The sequence below is a fragment of the Mchenga conophoros genome, linkage group LG17 (genome assembly GCF_057382185.1).
Source record: "Mchenga conophoros isolate Kocher_MC1m ecotype Shallow Benthic linkage group LG17, M_conophoros_male_GT1.1, whole genome shotgun sequence".
Taxonomy (NCBI): Eukaryota; Metazoa; Chordata; class Actinopteri; order Cichliformes; family Cichlidae; genus Mchenga; species Mchenga conophoros.
The window spans coordinates 13412591-13427360 of record NC_140542.1 but is presented as its reverse complement, the minus strand read 5'-3'; the positions used below and the strand labels follow the sequence as shown (position 1 = coordinate 13427360).

The 14770-nt window shown below is 42.1% G+C and overlaps 2 protein-coding genes across 2 annotated transcripts in view; one reads left to right on the top strand and one right to left on the bottom strand.

Annotated features, from left to right (window-relative positions):
* slc22a23b (solute carrier family 22 member 23b) overlaps nucleotides 1-10932 on the top strand; it is a 29000-nt gene extending 18068 nt beyond the window's left edge. Inside the window, exons 4-10 of the mRNA XM_085251686.1 lie at nucleotides 3159-3345; nucleotides 3566-3693; nucleotides 4971-5073; nucleotides 5283-5509; nucleotides 6144-6176; nucleotides 6348-6471; nucleotides 7682-10932. Coding sequence (XP_085107812.1) covers nucleotides 3159-3345; nucleotides 3566-3693; nucleotides 4971-5073; nucleotides 5283-5509; nucleotides 6144-6176; nucleotides 6348-6471; nucleotides 7682-8102 — 1223 coding nt within the window. The 3' untranslated portion in view covers nucleotides 8103-10932. The remainder of the gene's footprint in view (nucleotides 1-3158; nucleotides 3346-3565; nucleotides 3694-4970; nucleotides 5074-5282; nucleotides 5510-6143; nucleotides 6177-6347; nucleotides 6472-7681) is intronic.
* On the bottom strand, nucleotides 10802-13586 carry psmg4 (proteasome (prosome, macropain) assembly chaperone 4). Its single transcript, XM_085251687.1, has 3 exons — nucleotides 13327-13586; nucleotides 12626-12701; nucleotides 10802-11134 (listed from the first exon to the last, which is right to left on the bottom strand). The coding sequence occupies exons 1-3, from the start codon at nucleotides 13492-13494 to the stop codon at nucleotides 11013-11015; spliced, it is 366 nt and encodes a 121-aa protein (XP_085107813.1). The 5' UTR covers nucleotides 13495-13586; the 3' UTR covers nucleotides 10802-11012.
* Nucleotides 13587-14770: the final 1184 nt, after the last annotated feature.

Sequence of the window (14770 nt, the reverse complement as noted above, 5' to 3'; positions counted from 1 at the left end):
AGAGATGGACCCCCTGCAGTTCACCTACTGTTCTGGAATTGGGGTGGATGACGCTGTCATCTACCTGGTACACCGATCCCTCTCTCACTTAGAGCAGGCGGGGAGCACTGTGAGGATCATGTTTTTTGACTTCTCCAGTGCTTTCAACACCATCCAACCTGCACTACTGAGAGGGAAGCTGGAGGGAGCCGGAGTAGGCAAACAGCTGACTGCATGGACCATCGACTACCTTACCAACAGACCACAGTATGTGAGGCTCCATGACTGTGTGTCCAAGGTGGTAATCTGCAGCACGGGGGCACCACAGGGCACGGTTCTCTCACCTTTCCTGTTCAGCCTTTACACTTCAGACTTCTGTTATAATTCGGACGATTGCCATATACAGAAGTTCTCAGATGATACAGCCATCATTGGATGCGTATCAGACGGGAATGATCGGGAATACAGGGGGGTCATCAGTGACTTCGTTGGCTGGTGTGAGACCAACGTACTCCAAATCAACGTCGGCAAGACAAAGGAGATGATCATAGACTTCAGGAGGAAGTCACCCCCTACAACACCGGTGAACATCCAAGGGAAAGACATTGAGATAGTGGACTCTTATAAATACCTGGGTGTTCACCTCAACAATAAACTGGACTGGACTACAAATACAGACGTCCTGTATAAGAAGGGCCAGAGTCGACTCCACCTGCTGAGGAGACTGAGGTCCTTCGGAGTCTGCAGGACTCTGTTAAGGACATTCTATGACACTGTGGTAGCATCTGCCCTTTTCTATGCAGTGGCCTGCTGGGGGAGTGGATGCACGGACAGGGACAGGAGCAGGATTGACAAACTGGTGCGGAGGTCTAGCTCCGTGCTGGGATGTCCCCTGGAGTCTGTAGAGGTGGTTGGTGAGGGGAGGATGTTAGTAAAGCTGACATCCATCATGAACAACCCACATCACCCACTGCATGAGTATGTGAGTGGGCTGAGCAGCTCCTTTAGTCAGAGACTGAAACACCCTCGCTGCAGGAAGGAGCGCTTTCGCAGATCATTCATCCCAACAGCAGTTAGACTCTATAACTCCTCAATCACGATGTCATAAGTCACTGGACACTGTGAACATCCACGGTCACCACTTCATGCATAATGGACCTTCCATGACCTTCCAAGCTATATAGTTTATGTCTTCCATATTTCCAACTATATCCATAATCACATACTGTGTATGCTACCATTGTATATAGTGTATTATCTTACTTTTTTCATTGATTGTACTTATTTGTATTTTTGTATTTCCTTCATATATCTGTACCTGAGCTGAGGCGATGCAAAAATTTCCCCGCTGTGGGATCAATAAAGTCTTGTCTTATCTTATCTTATCTTATCTTATCTTATCTTATCTTATCTTATCTTATCTTATCTTATCTTATCTTATCTTAATACATATTAGACACATTTAGCACTGATGGCTTGACATGGGTTAAGGCAAATGCTTAAAGCTGAAGTTGCATTCACTGTTGTTTTGGGTAATGAGTTATCGTACAGTATACATATCCTGCTGAAACAAAGCTTGTTTATTTAAAGTCAGCGACTTGTATTTTTAGCTGCATCATCCTTGTCATTTGGTCTTGTTTCCTACGAAGTGCACAGAGCTTAACTGAAGCTTAATAATGGCCACCTGTTGCTGCCTTATACAGGGTTGAGTTTTCTGGGATAAACAATGCTAAATTGCTCAGCAGGGTGGATATAAAAAGCAGAGTTGGGTGATTTTCTCAGTCTGTTTGTCACCATTAGCGACCTCTTTCACATTAGACTCAGTCGTTCGATCTGCTGTTGAGTAAATTATTGATTTGTGCAGTTTTAATTGTACAGACTGACCGAGATCTGGGAACAGCGTGTGGTTACTAAACACACAGGACAAGAAACCGATATGAAAATAAAGCCGATCAGCAGAAGTGTAACTAAGCATCCATCACATTCACATCCTGGGTCAACTCTGGCTCGTGGTCTGACTTCTCAGTTTCTTTTTGTGATTTGAGATAAAGTTATTATTTATTTATTTATTTTACATTGGAAACATTTGGATTTGATAATTTACATTTAATGCTATATTTTTAGACCGCTATGTTAAAAAATAGTGAAAAGCTGTATACTGCTCCCATCACTGGGCCAGAGACAGACTCACACTGTCTTTTTGGCTAGAAAAAGTAGAAGCAGAAGGCCAGGTTAAGGATTATGGGTCAGTGCAGTTTCCTTCATCTGTTTTGGACCTTGTGTGGGAAGATTTTTGACTCAGGTCTAAGGAAGAAAAACAGTTCAAGGGAATTTCAGTAATACCTTTAACCTCTAGCTGAATCATTTTCCTTTCATTCTTTTATCTGAAAATCTTAGTCATCTTTCCATCCCGCCTCCTTCTTCCTCATTGTGTTTTTCTCTGTATTTCCTCCTCTCTCTCTCTCTCTCTCTCTCTCTCTCTCTCTCACTCTCTCACACACACCAGTCTTTATTATCATTCCTCTGGTGATTCCACTGATGAATGGAGGGACTTTTGGAGGGTTAGGTAATTTGTATTCAGTCCCTACTCTACTTTCTTTACTCTGTCAACCCCCCAGCCCAGCTTCCTCTCTCTGCCTCACAATAACAAGTGACAGTACAGGTTAGTGAGTATAGTGAGTATGCCCCCCTTCCTCCCTTCTCATCCACCAACAATGGTCACCTTCAAAAGGCCCTTGCCATATGGGCCAGGCCATCTGGACTGTGCCATGTTACAGGCAGTAAGGGAAAGGATAGGAGCCCAGTCACGTGGGAAGGACTTAAAGGACGGTTCCAGCGAAAAGCTCACCGAGCAGCTGAACTCACTCACACGCTTCCACATGCAGTCCATCCTAACTTAATGAAGAGGCCTGGTGTTAAACTAGTGCGCTCTCAGGGGAAGGATCAGCAATAAGTGTTCAATAATTCATGACAGGAAATTCAGTGCCTACCTCACCATTAAACAAACACATGCTCTTTCAGGCCATTAAGACAGCTGCAAGTTTATAATGGTAATCACATCCAAACACACAGAGCGCATACATAATTTATTCGCCTATCGTGGCGCACTGACACCAAAGGAAGCCATGTTTTCTGTAAAATGAAGTCTTTTTGTTCTCGTGCTTGTCTTTTTATTTTAGGGATCGAGCTGTGTTTGCCAGGTTGGCGTTTCTCCATGACTATGGTGGCCAGTTTTCTTATGGTGGGCGGGCAGCTATTGATGCCAGGGGTGGCCGCTCTGTGTCGCCATTGGCCAAACCGGGATGACTGGCAGGTCCTGCAGATCGTCATAATCAGTCCTTTCGTACTGATGCTGCCATACGTCTGGTGAGTCCCGCGCTCTGAAGAAAATCCACAGCTCTGAGCCAGGCGATGGCTTGTACAGTACACACGGCACCACACAAGCTCGCTCCGATTTTACAAACAATAGTCTCTTTCTCCTCTTGTTTTCTTCTGCCCTCACTTGTTTCTTTCTTGCGTTTACAAATCTTCTGCTCATCCTTTGTCTGCTTCTCCTCGCCATCCCCCTCTTTCACTCCCTCTACAGGATTTTTCCCGAATCCCTGCGCTGGTTGCTGGCCACCCAGCATTACCGGCGGTCCAAAGCCATGATGCTGCAGATCGCCAGGAAGAACCAAGTCGACATGACAACTGAGCCAAGCGGAGTTCTTACAGGTGAGGATGAATTCAAGAGGGAGCGAGAAGATGAAAGATCCCACAACCACTGGGCCACGAATTCTATTCTTTCTGTTGGTTTCCTTCAATTCTCTTCACTTTGCAATGTATTTAAATTGTCAGCTGCTGCTCGGTGTGATGAAATGAGCAAGCAAAGACACTGACATGCATATAAAACTGCTCAGACCATTGATATGATGAAATGCAAACGCAATAAGGTAAAGATCCATAGTCCTTTAGGTTGTTAATGGTTTTTTATTATAATATACACAAAGTCTGACTTCCAAATAGTGCCGAGAGCATGTGCACTGTCAGTTAACAACAACATTGTTATCCTGTAAATCTCAGTTGAGTACGAAGCACCTGGGGTCTCATTTAAAAAGAATGTGTAGGATCCATACTATACCTGAGCAGAGAAGCTGAGATGGTGTGGACAAAAAATAGCAATAATAATTATAGAGCATGCCTATGCTCACCAGCTCAGAAGCTTCCCTTTATAAATCACGGTCAGTATAGAAATGTGTGCACTTCAATCAGTCTTCTACCCTTCCCTCAAAAAGCTGTTTTGCTGTGGTGAACTTGGCCCACTTTATAATAACTTGTGATGATATTTAGTGTAATGGATGTATGATGAAAAATATGATGTTGAGTTGGAGAAATATTTGATTCTGCTCATCTCAGTGCTGCCGTGGGTTACTGGCATTTCAATATTTATGATAAAGTAGATCCATAAGTACTACATTATAGGAAATCATACTTAACGTATGAGGTGAAGTATTATGTATTGGTTTTTACATCATGCCTTTAATTTAGCACCTCACAATGTGCATTGCTAATTTCTGTCTGTCTCCAAAATGTTCATAAGTGTGGGTCGGACTCTCTGTACCAGTGTGCACGTCAAGATTGCCTTTGAAAACTCCCAACTTGTGCGTGGGAAGTTGCACAGGCCTTTTTCAGACTTCATTTTCGGCGTGCGCCATGTTTATAAATGAGATCCCTGGCTATTAATTGTCTTGCGACAGATTTAACGTGTCTCACCTTTCTCTGCCACGACACTTCTTGTTCCCCCGAGATGGTGTTTGATTCATTGTCGCTGCTTCTCCCAGTAGCCAAGCAGTCAGAGGGATGATGAGAGTGGGCACAGTGATGTCCTACATCTATCTAAAGCCCCCCCAAAGCTCTTTAGCTTCTCCGTGCTAGAGATCCCTTATGGCCGGGTGCTCATTACCACCTGAAAAGGAAAGGTCTCAAGGTGTGCGTTTCATGTTTCCTACCAGAGCTGGAGCAGGAGCTGCACAAGAAACCCCAGAGGAGCTGCATTGTCAAGATGATGAGCACCAGGAACCTGTGGAAAAACATTGTGGTGCTGTGTGTCAACTCGTAAGTGTGTTGCGTTTGTGGTCCCGGCTTGTACAGTTCCTTTGCTAATAACAGCCAACATCCGTTGTGTTGAGAGCATGAATTACACATGAGCTGGTCTCCAGAGAATGAAGACATACTCAAACCTCACGTGCCCTGTGGCGGACGCATGTTTTAGGTGGCACCTCATTGGCCACTCTCTTATTCTGTGGTTTTGTCTTGATGTACAGTCTGACAGGTTATGGAATTCACCACTGCTTCGCTCGCAGTATGATGGACCCCGAGGCTCAGCCCACGGCTTTGTGCCATGCTGACTATTACACCATGGCGGGCATCGCCGTGGCAACCTGTCTAGCACTATGCCCTGCGGTCGGGCTGATGGGTCGGCGTGGAGGGCTGCTCACATTCATGATCATAACAGCCCTGGCATCACTGCTGCAGCTGGGTTTGCTTAACTGTAAGTAATAAAAAAATGCACAAGTAGACCATTCAAATCAACTTTATTTATATAGCTCCAAACCACAATCACCTTTGTTACACAATCACATTTTGTTACATAGATGCACTGTAATGCATCTACGGCCATGTTTTTTGGGGGGAGACCACTACCATCATGACAGAAGGGTTTTATCACAGGATAAAAGTGATTACTTAGAATTTTTTTATAGCTACTAAAGTTACTGTAAAGTTTGACTCAAACGAAACTTTGGTGTGAAGGTCTAAAATACAACTAACTTTGTACAGACACCATGACTGTAATGTTATACTATCCTGTTGCCTTCAAAGTAAAACTATATTTCAAATAAGTAGCAAGCTATTAGCTAGGCATGCTAACTTTAGCCTCTCTTCTCAAAACTAATAGAAACATTGTTAATCCAGTCTTTACACTTTTCACCTCTTGTTTTTACTGGTGAAAATACCATGAATATATCCTTGAAACTTTTTGGAGCATGTAGTCATTATTTCAGGCTTCAGTGGTAAACTGTTCTCCTGAAGGCTTTTATTCTGCTTGTTTTGAGTCAGTGCTGTGCTGCTCTTCGTGCTTACTAATGACATCTCTCTTTTCTCCAATGCTCACTAATGGAATCCAGTGATTGGGAAGTACAGCCTTCGCCATGACACAGGTACATTTGCAGTTACGAGATTTATCATCTAAAACAATTAAAATGATAAACCTTTCCACTGGTTTGAGGAAAACTTAGTGATACACAGTAAACAATGTCATTTATGTCCCTGGAATCATGTTACATTTGTTGTTGCTGATTTTTATTGCTTGTTTCCTCTCTTTTGAACAGTTTTGCGAGACACTCTTAACAGGAAATTCTCTGTGGCCTTCTCCATAATTGGGATGTTCTCTTCTCATGCTGTCAGCACACTCAGCATTTTCTTTTGTGCTGAAATCACTCCTACTGTCATCAGGTGAGCCTGCATAGTCATAAACACAACATACATCTTATGAAAGCAAACAGTCTTATTACTTTAAAAAATATATCGTCTATTATGACAGTGTCTGCACACAGCTTTTGTTCTCAAATTGCATATTTGCTCCCTCTTGTGGTGTGTTTATGACTGACAAGTGTTTGGAAAGAAAAATGTGTGCCACATTATTGATTACAATGGCTCCACAGAAAACTGGTGAAAACGTGGCTTTATGGAAAAAGGGCTGTAAGAGGTTATGAAGGAGGTTCAGAGCAACAGATCTGACCAGATGCTGAGTGAAGACCGTTGTCAGCTTAAGAAAGTGATAAAAGTGGCTGAATAAAGCCTGCCATTTTAATACTCTTAAGTGGGATGTATCCTGCCCACTTTCAGCTCTGTACTCCTAATACATTAGCACCGTATGATTCACCAGTCAGAAAATCCACAAATATCCTACATTAGGCTTTGGTGCAACCTCTTCATCTGAAAGAAAAAAGCCATTTGAGCTCATTTCCTTTTCACTCCAGCCTCCAATTGTTCTGATTGGCTTTCCCTTACAAACAGAAGGTCCAAACAGCAGGTGGGTGGGGCTTCTATGCTCACAACTAGAGCTGTTTTTATGACATGACTAGGTGATGTGTTCTACTTTTGCAAATATAATACAGAGACAAAAATAGGAAAAAAAGGGGTATGTATGTAGGCTGATCCCATTATTTGCATTGTGGTGACTGTGGCTCGAGTAGTAGACTGGGTCATCTACCAATTAGAAAGTCGTGGATCAATCTGTGACTCCTTACATCAGGGTTGGGGAACTCCAGGCCTGAAGGGCTGGCGTCATGCAGGTTTTAGATATCACACTGGGTCAGCACACTTGAATCGAATGATTCGTTCATTACCAGGCCTTTGGAGACCTTCGAGACATGTTAAGGAAGTAATTTAGGTAATTTAGGAGGTTAGAAAGCCTTTAGGCATAGTTAAAAAAGTGCTGCATGAGACAAGCTAAGTGAGGCCTGTAGTAGAAAGCTACTTTATAAGAAGCAGTCCATTTAAAGTTATTTGACCATGTTTATATCTCAAAAAATAAGAAGTCAACTTTTAATGATGTCCCAATCCTGTTGTATGAAGAATGCTTCTAGAATGCTGCTGTTTTTAGTGTAAGGTGCATCAGAACACCTTGGAAATAAATCAGCTCTGACCTCTTTTTCTGCAGGGGTGGAGGACTGGGCTTGGTCCTGGCTAGCGCTGGCTTTGGCATGCTCACTGCACCCATCATGGAGCTCCACAACCAGAAGGGCTACTTCCTGCATCATGTGATCTTTGCCTGCTGCACCCTGCTGTGCATCATCTGCCTCCTGCTGCTGCCTGAGCCACGGGGACAGCCACTGCCGGAGAGCCTGGCTGATGGAGAGACCTTTACCCGTCAGACCCTGCTCCATCCGGGAGAGCAGCACCTCCTTCTCGCCAAGAGTGATAGGGACTACTCCCGTGTTCAGGACACACCATTACATCTCTCAGCCACTGGGGGCGCTACAGTGGCAGCAGCCACCGCTCTGGCAGCGGTACCTGCCTCATACGCCCTTGCAACTGGTGGGGAGGTGATCGGGAATCATGCCATAGCCAATGGAGTGTGAGCAGCTTTGCAAGTTGTCTTCTGTGCTAATAACTGCTCCAAGCACTAACCTGAGCAAGCGATGACTGAACTTCCTGTACTTTAAGGGAAACTAATTGTTCATATGAACTCTTTTTATGTTGAGGATTCAGATGATGATGATAGTAAATTTGTGTCATTTGTAGTGACTATGATTCCTTCAGGAGTTGCCAAAAATATATTGTATTGAAGTTAGTGTATGTCAGATAATATGAGCGTCTTCAGTGGTGTTGGTGATTTTCTTGAGCCACCTTCTGCTCGAGGGTACAAGCAGACACAAGTGGAGAGACAAAGTACAGCAGAATAACTTTCAATAACGTGTGCTCTGAGTTTACTGTCTGTAGTTTTGACTCGTTGAAACTGGATTTCACTACATCTTAGATCTCTTTGTAGGTAGGTTATTTTGCACTAAATGTCAGAGACACAATCAAGTGTTTGTGATTTGCAGCCAACACATTGGAGATCCAGGGATTGGCTAAAGCCACTAACTTTTTGCATGAAAAGGGCACAAATGTTTTTTGTTTTGTTCTGTAGCATTGGTTAATACAATCTGTGATTCACTGTGCAATTCCCCAGCATTTATCAAGTAATTCTCAATTGACAGTGTAATTTTCAGTACCTTACAATACTTACCAACAGGTACAGTAAAACTATGTTTTACTGTACCCAGTTTTAAAGGAAAAAACTGAACAGGCTGTGGGGTGGTTAGCACTGTTGCCTCACAGCAAGAAGTATCTAGGCTCAAATCCAGTCTGGGACCTTTCTGACTGGAATTTGCATGCTCTCTTTGGGAACTCTTCCCACAACCTAAAGACATACACACATAGGGTTAGGTTAATCAGCGAATTTAAATCGGCTCTAGGTGTGAATGGTTGTCTGGTGGCTGCTCCAGTCTGCATGCCGAAGTATCCTTGGGCAAGATACTGAAGCCCAAGTTGCTCCTAACATGGAAAAATGTTTGATAGAAAGCACTTAGATCTAGAGAAAAAGTCCCTGTGTGAATATGAAAGAGTGATGTTCTCAAGTAGGGAAGCCCTATTTTAGAACCAGTCTATTTACCATTTACTCTTTGTGTTAGTCCTGTGATAAACTGGTGACCTGTCAAGGGTGTGCCCTGCATCTTGCCCTATGACAGCTGGGACAGCCCCCTCTGTAACCTCTTTGTATCCACTCTGTAAGTGGATACAAAGACGGATGAATTACACTGTAGTTATTTTTAGGTATTTGTTGTGTCAGAAGTGGAGGCCAGCATACTGTATCTCATAGCCTATACCCACAATAATACTACATTATCAAAAAATAAGTGGATGTTAGGCTACTCTTTAATATACCTCATACCCAGTGTAATACTAGGTATTACACGCTTGGCCTTTAGTCTAAACCCAATTGTCATTTCAAAAAGACAAAATTTCGACCTTACTGCTAAAACACTTGAAAGGTACTCAAAGATTAAAATGCTCAACGTACAATTTGTTTATCATTTCCTTTAAACTCCCTTAATCTACTGTAACAACATTTCACAGAACCAGCGAGTATTTGTAGGCAACATTGAAGCTATTGCCCGGTTTGCAAGAGACTACCAAGGTGCCAGGAACTGCACCTATAAAAGAAAGAGAACTCATATTGACCCCTCCTTTAATGATGCCCATTCCCGAACCAGTTCCAAGGACTTACACACAAACACACAAAAAATCCACTTTGAATTCACTAAATAATACATGGTAAATGTTGGGAAACCAGACAATAAGTTGCGGGCTGTATTGTGAACTGCTACAAGTACTCCCTCATTTGTGGTCTCTTTATATGAAGTCCAATGTGGCACTTTATCCTCAGCTGAGAGGTCAGTGTGGACACTGATTTTTAAAGAAGCGTTACTACTGCTGATGCTGGCGTATGATGGTTGTTGGAAGACGAACAGCCGGAGACCTTTCTTGCAGACCATATGTGTAGCCTACAGAGACTTTGTGCATAATGTTAAACAAATCTGAGAGCTGAACGGACATGAGCGTGACCTGCTAGTGCACTACTGTATGTCTTATGATGCACCTCAGCAATTTAAATGGCTTTATCGCTCTGTTCTGTTAACAAAACAGAGAAGATACGATGTAATGAAAGAAAAAAAACTGTATTTATTTTTTGTCATGCTGCCAAGGGAAAGTTTTGTTGCTTGAAATACCTCCTTAATTAGCAAACATTTCCAAACTCACTCCTCGTTCTCTGTACTGTGCTAATACTGTAATCCTGTTCCTAGAGTGTGTAACTTTAGACAGAAAGCACAATATTTTACAGTTTTTTGACATGTGTGAAGATTAGAATAGAGCAGCATAGTCTGCATAGACCTGGTTTAGTTGTGATTGGTGTACATTATACACTTTATTATATAGGTATCCCTTAGGACTGCATAAAAATCTAAGGTATGTATACATGTGCCATTCATTTATAAAATATGGAACATAACCTTACTTTTATAGACTGTGAAGCACACTGAATAGACAAACCATCCCATCAAGCATTTTTGTGCAGATACACCAGAACCCGAGAATCCTCCATTTTTATAGTCATATTTAGTACACAGCACATATTTTAGACATTCAGTATGGTTTGGTAGTTTGTATGTTTTCAACAGTAAAAAAAAAAATACTCTAAGAAAACTGAAGGAAAAAAACTCAACCACTAATGCTGTTTTCTAAGTGTTATTTTTTTAATATGGATTTGTAAAAACAAACAAACAAACAGACAAAGCCACAGGCCTATAGTACATGTTTTGATAATAAACTACTTAATTTATTGTCAATAAAAAAACACTTGATGTGGCCGTTTGTCCTGATTATTGCATTTGAGTATGACTCCAGTACTACACTGCTGCCCTCCTCCTACAAAGGGTCACATGTGCTCAAAAATGCTCAGCGTGCAGCTCCAGCTCCTTTTTGATCCTGTTCTCCACCAAGAGACTGAGGCTGGAATCTGTCATTGGAAGACTGTAACTGACAAATACTTGTTTTTTGGTCTTCTTTGCTGAAATATGGAGAGACACAACATTAGTTAACTTTGTGTTCACACAAAACATGAAATGGTAAAAATAAATTAAGGTCAGCAGTGGCCCAACTCTAATGTCTATAGAGACTTATAAACTTAGCACATAGCTGCAAAGACCACGAGGACTTAATCATCAGTTGCAGACAATCCTGTTATTGTTTTCCGAGGTCTGGTTACAGTTTGCCTGAACAACATGTGTACTGAGTCTGAATAGTCACAAAATTGTTTTCGGGAATCCCGACTTCTGGTCAGTTAGATATGAAACTATAACACGCCTATAAGGACTGTCCCACTGTCACAAGGACTCCCTGGCAGACAATTTGAGCTCTTTATGCACATATTTTATAGTTCTGCATTCCTGCAGACTTTACAAGCATGCCTCAGCCAGTCAATTCCTTAATTTCATTGGCTGTGGGTGAGAAAAAAAAATCCCATGTTTCCTGTTTAGTTGTCAAGGCAACATTATGTGGTAAAGACACCATAGATGAGTAGTCATCTCTGTAGACTTTGCATTAGGCATGTGTACAGACAAAGTTGTTGTATTGTATAATAGAGTCTCCACAGACAAATCTACCCAGGCATGAGCTGGCAGGTAAAAAGACGTCCACATTCAGCCTCACAATTGCCCTCTGCATCACCCTGCACATTTTCAGGAATAGATACTACAACATTAGTTAGCATACCAGGTTCTCATTGTGTAGGTACACTGCTAATGAGTCAACACTCAGTTGACACTGAGTCAACAGTCAACCAGCAGTCCTTTGTTCACACTGGTAGTTACCAGTCACCTCAAAACTGAAATAGGTTAGTTGCCTCCTACTCACTTCACATTGTCAATGTTTCACCTGTTGCAAGCTGCTGAGTTCCAGTGATATTACGTAGTGTCTTCCAGTGCGGACGTCATTTTACAGTGGACACTGAGATTAGCTAAGTGTTTTCACAAAACAAAGATAAATGGCTATTCTTTGCTGCTGTGTTTTGAACCAAGTTAAATGTAGTGTTTTATTTAACACTCCGCAGCATATCAGAGGTGTGAAACACTTCTCCAAGCCAGCTGTAATTAAGTTTGACGATAGAATTTGTGGAGATTTGAGACTTGCCTTGCTTCTGTAACTAAATGCAATATCACTTTTGATTTCAAACCTATCGTTTCACGGTTACACTAGTTATTGTACTAACACACACTCTGAATACTCCATACACAGATACGCTACTTTGAAGCATCACTCTACTCAAGTTTCAATTCTCCCTGTTGACCCTCAGGAAGGAAGGTCAAGTAGACACCAAAAACACATGCAAGAAAAAGGCGTGCCATTGACTCTGGGTTCAAAATTATATCAATGGTACAATTCTAAATATAATAGAAATCCACAATCCACAATCCACATGCAACTTAAATGAGCATTTTAAGACTTTGCTGTAGCTATCTCCTACATACAACACATATTGCAAACTAGTGTTAAACATTACCTAATCTTTGTGCCAAAGAATTTGGTGCTGTGTTGGATGGGTCCCCCATAACTAATGTAGATAACGGCATTGAATCCTGCAGACAAAAGCATATAGCAGTTAGCTTCCCTTTCCAAATCAACATGTAAGTGACTTAATACCTGTTTATAGGCCTAGGCAATTTCTTTTACAACTCAGGGAAATAGAGAAACACTTCTAATCTTCAGAAGACTCGCTTTCTCACTCAGACACACACACACACACACACACACACACACACACACACATATATATATATATATATATATATATATATATATATATATATATATATATATATGTGTGTGTGTGTGTGTGTGTGTGTGTGTGTGTGTGTGTGTGTGCGTGTGTGTGTGTGTGTGTGTGTGTGTGTACGTACGTATACAAACACCGCCAAATTAATTTAAAAAAATCACAATTTTTTTATACATACATTTAGGAAAAGACCCAGCAAAATAAGATTTTTTTTAATTATGCTGTTTTACAATATTCATATTTTATTAATTTTTAACGTTTATATTCTTTATGAAAAACTTTGAAAATCTTCCTAAAAAAACTGAAGACCTGCGCTTTTAAATTCCAAGTTTCTTATTCTTCACCCGACGAATATACCCAATATTCTTTATTTCTGGAAAACAGCTAACCAGTACTTGGTGAATGAAGGTGTGCTGTGCGGTACTTACATATTTGCTGCTCATAGACACTGCTAAGTTGGACAGAACCGGAGCCGAACCGACCCAAAGGAAAAACCCGCCGCTGAGCTTCATGACGTGAAAGTGTACCACCTGCTCCAGAATCTTTTCAGAGAAATTGTGAACGGAAATTCCCTCAAATTCTGCACCGTTCTGCATTTTGCCAATTTTGTTTCACTCTTTATTGGATGAACATCTAAAGGCCGCGTTAGCTTAACTATAAACAGCATGGAATACTTCCTGGTTTAGCAAAAAAGGCAGGCCAAAGCAATCGATCATCGATGCTCTAGAGTGAGAATCCAGCACAACCGATCTTGGTGCCGCACTAGATCCCTATTACACATTCAGTGTGAATTAAGACACATATATTAGCTTTTAATGACACTTTCTTACAGTGGCACCCTCTATGAAATAGCAGAGACTTTATAAGAGTTTTATTGGTAAATATTTTATTCTTGTGGCCAAAACGTTTTCTTGTACCGGACTGTAAAAATCTTTATTTTGCTGTGAGCTTATAAGCATTTTAACACTGGGGCCTCAGGGATTTTACCACTGAAGTCTTGCTTCAGCCCTTGAAGGTGATGCTTTGAGCTTTCCTTGTCAAATAAATGTACAATATTTAAAGATGGTAGTAATGTTTCTCCTCTTCAAATAAAGCCTTTGACCTGCTGAGCCCTTGACACATTTTTAGTAAACTTTGCTTCAGAGCATCCTGTTAAAGACAGTTGTCACAATTACATCCACGCTCTTTGGTTCTGTCCACCAGTGCAAAAGTTTTGGCGCGAGATATGTGAAGACTTATCAAAGTGTCTGAAATGTAACATTCCAACTTCCCCCTTAGTGTGTTTGTTGGGCAGCTTAGATAATGTCACTTCAGAAAAGAATATAGCCCATATGATTTTCACTGCCCTATGCATAGACAAGAAAACAGTCCTCATGAACTGGAAAAATAAAAATAATCTTAATTCTAACCAATATAGAAATTATCTATTAGATTACATTAGTCTTGATACAGCCTCTGCCACCACATCAGATCAATTGCTCTGGGCTCCTTTGATCAGCTCCATCACCTAGTGGGGGTGGGGGGTCATAGTTTGGTCCCGCCTTCACTGTTGTGATTGGTGTGGGGGTAGGGACAGGCTTAGGGCGTCGGGGGGGGGGTTCCCCGGAGGCATCTTCCTTGGGGGGCTCAACCCGGGGTAGCGGTCATGTCCGGTTGGGGGCTCTGTTGGCTCTCAGGTGACTGTTTCCTCGCGGCTGCGTGCAGCGGGGCTAGGGGAGGGTCTGTGCTGACGGACGTGGGTTACTGACCTGGTAGCCTGGCTGGCCCTGGGTGGGTCCGGGATGGGCGTGAGGTTCTGGGGGCGCTCCGTCTCTGGGCTGGGGCCCGGGCCGGGCCTCGGGGGCTTGGGTCCTGGTTGGTGTGTTGCCGGGG